The 7,575-nt window shown below is 41.4% G+C and overlaps 1 protein-coding gene across 2 annotated transcripts in view; it reads left to right on the forward strand.

The window, feature by feature from the left end:
- Nucleotides 1-2,476: 2,476 nt before the first annotated feature.
- The window catches only part of CFLAR (CASP8 and FADD like apoptosis regulator), a 15,057-nt gene continuing 9,958 nt past the window's right edge, over nt 2,477-7,575 (forward strand). Inside the window, exons 1-4 of one of the 2 annotated variants that reach the window (XM_027880117.1) lie at nt 2,477-2,508; nt 4,037-4,184; nt 6,196-6,509; nt 7,305-7,410. In XM_027880117.1, coding sequence (XP_027735918.1) covers nt 6,214-6,509; nt 7,305-7,410 — 402 coding nt within the window. In that variant the 5' untranslated portion in view covers nt 2,477-2,508; nt 4,037-4,184; nt 6,196-6,213. Of the gene's footprint in view, nt 2,509-4,036; nt 4,185-6,080; nt 6,510-7,304; nt 7,411-7,575 lie in introns of those variants that run through there. The other variant, XM_027880118.1, reaches the window with a different exon arrangement.

The following is a 7,575-nucleotide window of genomic DNA, read 5'->3' on the forward strand; positions in this document are numbered from 1 at the left end:
TCTATTGGTTTTGCTTATTCTACCATTGATATTTACATGCATAATCTTCCAAATTTGTGTGTTACAGAAAATCAGCTAAATTATTCCAGTAGTGACTACATTGCAGTATAAATTGTCTCTCTGAAATTCCTATTTCAGAACGTAATAAAATAACTGTTCTCCTTACGTGAGGCACTTGCAGTTTAGATACCAGACTGGCACTGTGTGTTATTACCCTGCCTTGAATCACTCCTGAAAACCTTCATACAAAAATTCCCACTGTGCTCTCAAACTACGAGCTTCTATTCAGCAATTACATCTTTGCCAGATCAGCTTTTAGTAGCTAGACTTTATACATCAATGCAAGTGTATTTTCTCTGTGAGGCTAACTGAATTTAGGAGCAGTTGCTCCAAGGGTTTTGACAGGAATATACTCAGGACCCGTGCTTGTCTTCCAATTAAATTTACTGATTTCGTTATGGGTATCAAAGCGTTCAGGGATTCATCCAAACTGTTTTACATGTATGAAAGGGAACTGATTTTACAGATGATTTATACATTCTCTGTCCTCAATTGCAGGCCAAAGAGAAATCTGAAAGTCAGATAATCTAATCCTTTCACCATTATTCCAATGGAAAACTCCTTGAAAATTAGTCACTTCCCTTAGTGACTGAGCCTTTTTTAAATAATGAAACCAACACCAACACATAACAAATTAAACTAGTGACACCATTTGGGCATACAGATGGAGCACAGTCATCCTGATCTAATTATGAAATTATAGCGTAAAAGACAAGTGTGTAGTATTTTAGGAGACATATATTCTTAGACTTTTTGATTTACATAACTAGGAGAATTTACAGAATTAAATAGACCAAACCTGTTATTAAAGCATATCACCTGTTATGAAAGCACATCAAAAGAAGTATGTCCAAGCCAGAGATTTATATCCAGAGCCCTTTGCACTGAAACATATAGGACCATCTCATTCCATTACATCTAATCTTACTGCTATGATCCATGTTGTACATTTATACTAATTTACAGTTCTAGTTCACATGAATAGCTATGGAAGACAATGTGGTATTTTAACGCAGAAACGGGGAATAATGAAGAACCTTGCATACAACTTCCAAATGCTGCCTATGAAAAGGTGAAAACCATTTAATAAGCATATAAAAATTAGGTACATTAAGGAAAAAGTGGAGCATGTAAACAAAAGAGTATATTGGTAGCTCCAATAATGGCTGTGTTAAATGGGTAAATCACTCATTCTTCTTTCATAAAAGAAAAAAAGAATTCTTTCATAAGTCTGCAGCTATACCATCTCCTTAAACCTCTTTTATTAGCCTGTGCAAATCTTTATGTGTTTGTTTGGAACAGATCCAAAGAGAAAGTGTACGTATTGATTCACAGCAGGTAGCTGGTTGCCTTCTGAATCAGCGCCAATCCAATGCCACATTTAATAGCCGGAATACTGGGATACCCTTGAATGACTGATATTACAGTGAGAGCCTGACCACAGCTTCAGTAAGAAAACACGTATTTTTTCGGAACAAAGAGCTGTCGCTTGGTAGCTGACCAAATTCTACTGTGGGTGCTTACTTTCTGCCTCCTTTTTCCCTGCATTTCCAAAGACAGTATGACTCTGTGTGCTTGCTATCCCAGAGTACTGTGCTTCCACTGCTCTATTTTTAGCAGCACCAAAAAAACGACTCGCTGTAAATGCTTTGAAATCCATTGAACTGGGAGTTGCGTGTATCTAATTTCACCACATACGGAGGTGGCTTTTGTCTAGTTCAGCAGACAAAATAGCTCAGAATTTTAGATTTTAGGCCTTTTGGCGAGCAGCTCCAGCGGCACCACTAGCAGCTCAGTATATGGCTTCATGGAAGTTGATGGGAATCGCAACATCCCAGTCTTCATGAACAAGGCATTATTTAGCATTTATTTAAGATTATACAACGGGAAGCATACAACTTTCACACACCTCTATATTATCCTCACTATGAACAAAAGAATTCATATAGAGCAAGACATGAACCAAGTAGGGACTTACATCTGTCTAAGCCCCAGCAGAAACACGTACTCACACTGAACCCAGGTCTGCAGCGGCTCACTGAAAAACGCTCTACTACTTAATACCTCCCAGGGCACTACAGAGCCGTCCTGTCTGTCCCCGTACCAGCAGCGGTACAAAAACACAGCCTGTAGACGCCTGTGAACACACTGAACACAGGACCGCGCTCCCGCTGTTCCCTCCCCTCGCAGCGCTGCCGCCGTGCCGGGCCGTGCCGTGCGCGTCCAGCAAAGGCGCCGGGCGGTGCCGCACAGCCCTGCCCCGCCTCCATCCTGAGGGAGCTGGGTGGGCGTGTTTAGGACTCCGTGTCCCAGAGCACAGCCGGAACGGAAAACACAGCTCTTCACCCCGCCTCTCCTCGCAGGGCTGGGCCGGCACCGCCCTCGCCTCCTCCCTGCTCCCAGGGCCGACCTCGGCTGCCGTAGATGAGACCTCCCTGGTGTGTCTGGGTGCGTTCTACCTTTCCCCTCTGCTTTCCTCACGCTTTTTTTTTCCCGCTGCGCTCTCAGCGCCGGCGGCTCACACACCGTGCTGCGGGGTCGGGTCCTCTTCCTTCTGTCCGGGCGAGCGTGGCAAGCGGGGCCTGAGCCTGGCCTTGGCTTGCGGGGAAAACCGAAACCGAATGCGGTCTGAAATGACGTCCTTAGAAATTTGAGTGGAAAACTGCATAAACCACGTCTAGTTGTTGTTTTGTGTGTGTGTGGGGATGGGGGCGGGTGTTGTTAGTAGGAGTGGGGCGTTAAAAGGAGTGCATATCTAAAAAACTTAGCTCGGGCACTACTAGTTTACGCCGTGAGAAAACTATTTCAGCCTAACAGAATAATAAGGAATGTGCAAGTTCCCGAGGAAATTCCCTGTTTTTCCGAAGTACCTTGCACAAGTCCAAGGGCATAGGGCGATGAGGAAGTAGGGAGGCGTGAAAGCTGTGGAGCACGCTCTGCAGCTTTGAAAAATGCGAGCTGGCAGCGGCTGGGAGGGCAGCCCTTCCTCCGCCCTCGCTGTTCACACAAAGGAGCAGAGCGGAGGAGCCTCAGAGCGCACCCAGCACAGCCCGGCACCAGCTCACCTCCTGCTCGCCTCCTAGCGTGGGGTATTCCACGTGGACTCATCCTGGGAAACAAGGATCATTTTCCACGTCGGCCGCACCCACTGGGGTTATGTCCTGGTTTTGTCGCCGGAAGGGTGACTGTGAAACGTTCGAGATACAAAATGGCAAGCAGGGAGTTAGCTGGAGCCTTTTGCATCTTTGTGTGTGAAGTTTTAGTATGATGTTATTTACTGCTCCTTGCAAGGGCGTTAAAAAAAAAAAAAAAAACAAAAACAAAACCAACTTTGATTACACATGAGCGTGAAGGCACAAATTATTGGGGCAGCTTTATCTCCGAGTATGAACTTTTTTATTTTGTCTTAGAAGACAAGTTGTTTTTTTGATCCTCTTTGTAGAGAATCTACATTCAGTGTACGTCCTGTTGCAGTGCCCGGGTAATCTAAATAAAAAGCCAGACTGCTGGGTTTTATGTTGCCATTGCTTTCGCTTTTTCTTTAATTATTGCGGCTATCATAACTGTGTCTGTGAGGTTTGAAAGAGTCATCAGATGGCCCTTTCATCTCTTCGAGTGAAGTGGATCTGGCTCAGATAAAAGCACATGGAATGCATGGGCTTGCCCATAGTTCTGTGACATACCTGCTATCAAAATATGGGCACATGGTTTTTGGTTGCAGAGTTATAAATTGGTTTAGTTTATACTGAAACCTTACTTCATGTTGCTCGTACTCATTCTGCACACAGTACCCAGTGAACGTTATTGGCAAGTCACTGTGTGTGCATAGTTGTTTTTCCTTTTATTTAGAGCGTGGTTCCTGGTCCAGAAGAACACATGATCCCACATAATTTTTCTTTTGTTCCCCCACACACACACATAAAATTAGGAAATAGGCCCCCCACAATAAATTTTGGTCTTGATTCTTGTCCAACAGAGTTGATGTAATAAGCTGTTGATGGACCATCAGTGGAAAATACTGGATGGAAACCAGTGTGTGCTGAATCTGGATCAGTGATTTGGCGATGGTCACACGCCAGTCTTCCAATGTTTTTGTGGACAGACATGCACTTAGGTAAGACAGTTTGAGCACTGAAGATATAATTAGCATTTTTTATAATGAACATGTGATTTACCTTATATAAAGGAAGTTCACGAAGTAAGTCATTTATGTGTGTGTTTTAAAGGCAGATTATTTTAAAAGTAACATATAAATAGTAATTTTGCATGTATGAAGTTTCAGCTCTGTAGGAGATTACCACACACACACTCCTTCTTTTTTTAACTAGTTTTAAAAGACTAGATAAAAATCAACTGAAATAGTTAAAAAGTTTTTGTGAGATTTCTGAAAATGGCCAGAAGTTGTTAAATTCCTGCTTGCTTTAGAGTGAGTCATACGTAAAACTTCCTCAAGTCCTTTTGAAAGTCCCAGCTGTGTTAGGGAGATACTTTCATATGAAAGTGTTTTCTGTGTCCCCTTTCTTGACTGCATTATGGCATGAAAACAGTCTGTGTCTTTCTGTAGAATTCTCACCAATGTTTGATGCTACATTAAAAATAAGTTAGCAACTAATATGCTTTTTTTTCTGATAGAACATTCTTCAAAACACTTTAGAATGTATGAGGAGTTCCTCTGCTTATCCTCTGATACCCTCTTTAAGTGGGTGGTGACACCCAGTCCATGGGTTTAACCATATCTGTTTCTTACTTCCTTTCTGAGGAAAGGCAAGGAGATTTGTGGAGTTATTTTTCATTTAAACAGAACTTGGGGCGGGGTGTGCTTGTAGGCTAGTTTATCTCATCTGCTTCATTTATGAACACAATATATGACACTGTTGCTTGTAACTTCCAGAAGTGTAACAAAAGGCTGAAGGTGATTTTAAAAAGTCTTCCTCAGGGGCTAGAATCTTTGATATGTTAGACTTTAAAGTTGTATTGGCTTTCGCTTTCCTGTATGGTTTAAACAAAACTATGCGGTTTAGTGATCAAACACCTTTTAAGGACTGAGATTTGTCTTCAGGTTGCTCATCTCACCTTTCTCCATGTGTGTAATGGAGAACAGAGGAGGCTACACAGAATTTCCAGAATTGGTGGCAGTGGAAATGGAGCATAGCAGCCTACTGATTTTGTTAATCACAAGGCTGGGGGTTTTTCTAGGGTGGAGTTTTTATTTCAGTTTTCAGTATGGTGACACATGAACGTTACACGAAGAAAAAGACAGTCTGTGGCTTATCTATACCTTCGGAGTTAACCAATTTGCATATTGAAGGTTAGAATTTTTTCTCTGGGTGGTTCTTCAGTCTTTTTGAGCATGGAAGGTGTGTATGGAGAATCCTTAAAACCCCAGTAACTCGTTCAGATTGGAATCACTTTAAATGATGGTAATAAGTAAGAAAGTCCACACACTCGTCTATTTACAGCTAATTAGTGTTTTAAAACATTACATGTTATATTATGAATATTTCCGTAATTTTTACTTCGTTGAAGACCAAGCGCATGCCTGGTAGCAGTGGTTTTAAATGTGGGGGTTTTTTTCATTCTTTCATCTACTGTATATGATTGTGCTACCTTTTAGCTCCAAAAGCTTCCTGAAAAATGGCTTGAGACTTTTAGAGGAGAAAAGGTAGTGAGTGATGAGCAGAGGGGTGGAGGGTTTCTGGGAAGAGGTCAGAGCTTTCAGAAATACTTGAAGTACCACTCATCAGCAAGATGATGACTTCTGTTTCACTTCCTATGGAATTTACAGATTGGTATTAAGGTAATTCACTTTAAAAAGAACTCGCATGTCTTTCTGATTAGTATGATCTACCAAGTACTTTTAGTTCTGTGATGAACAGATTGGAGAGTCCCTTGAGCACAGGAGGTCTGTGAAAAGTAAGTTGGAGTTTTAGTTGAAAGCAAAATACTTCAATTAGGAGAGTTGACTGTGAACTTATACAGCAGATCCCTGACTTACTAACTTTTAATTCTCTCCCACAGAACTGCTCTTATAAAAATGCACCTAGTTAAGAATGAACACCAGAGAAGTGCTGCGATAGACATGGGCTTCATGTCACGTTGGTTTCCCGTTTAAAACCAGTAGGCTGGCAATTTTAAAGGCACAGCAGCAAAGTGATGGCCATGTGCCAAGTGCCAGCTGCCCTTATTCACCAGATTCAAGAAGAACTGGATAAAGAAGAAGAAGAGATGATGGTTTTCCTGTGCCGAGACCTTGCTCCTGACTTGGCCACTGCTGATCTTAGAGAGATCTTGGCAGCTTTGAATGAGAGGGAGAAACTCTCTCCTGTTGGCTTGTCTGAGCTGCTGTACAGAGTTAAGAGGTTTGACTTGCTGAGGAGAATCTTGAACACTGAGAAAGCGACGGTGGAAGTTCACCTTGCCAGGAGTCTCAGACTTATCCCTGATTACAGGTAATATATCTGTTTCAGATTTCAAAGCTATGCTATCTTGTTCAAAGTAAATGCAGGGGTTTTCTTAGTTTTGGAGAGGGATGGGAGGGTTGGTTTTTTATTTATTTTTTTCAAAAGTTATTAAAGGTAAAAGCAGAAAAGAGCATGATATCTAGAATTATAGTGAAAAGAATATGTCAAGTTTAGTCCCTAAATTAAACCTTAGTAATTTCTCACAAGTCATGGCATTAGAAGCATCTGTGTTTCAGGATATGTTAGTCAATAAAACCAATGATGTAGAATCCTGGATTAGCAGATGAAAATGGCACTTTAAGGGGACATTGTTAGTTAGAGATATTTTCTAGTTTGCTTTGGTCACATAGCCATGTGGTACAGCTTTTCTCAAGGGACTTCTCTTACTACTTTTTTACTCTATTAGTTTTGAGAGGCTAAAATTAAGAAGTTCCGGTTATTTTATTTGAGAGACTTCAGAAAGAAATACAGGTAGTCACAAGGAAAAATAAAAACCTTGTGACTAATAGGTAAAAAAGTTAAAGATGTGTTCTGTTGTCTCATTCTCTGTTGAAACATTAAGGAGGCACTTGTTTTCCTAACAGTGGCTATTACACAGTCAGTGTGAATAACGCAGCTGCTAATTAGCAAGAGTAGGATCTTGTAGCAGAGTAGGGTTTTTTTGCCTGTTTATTTGTTAGAAATTATACATTAAGACTGGAACATGGGAGAAGTTGAGTAGTTGGGCAGGGGAGGGGTCTTGCTTCAAGCTAATCCTTTAGAAATATCTCAACTTTTTTTCAGGGTACTAATGGTGGAGATAAATGAGAATCTGGAAAAAGAGGAAGTGGGTTCTCTTGTGTTTCTGCTCAGAGATTATACACCTCGGATGAAAATGGCAAAAGATAAGGTATGTTTTTCTGGTGTTCTGCCCTGGAGCAATGAGAGATCAAAGCAAAAAGGCAAGTAGCTAGAGATCAAAGCAGAGGAGACAGTGCTGCAAGGGGTGGCAAGGCAGGAGTAGAAAGACATCAGAAAATGGATACAGAGTAGTGGCTTCTATTTCATTTTGTTG

Source organism: Empidonax traillii, unplaced genomic scaffold, assembly GCF_003031625.1.
Source record: "Empidonax traillii isolate 1590-97213 ecotype Southwest subspecies unplaced genomic scaffold, ASM303162v1 scaffold65:size4453928, whole genome shotgun sequence".
Lineage (NCBI taxonomy): Eukaryota > Metazoa > Chordata > Aves > Passeriformes > Tyrannidae > Empidonax > Empidonax traillii.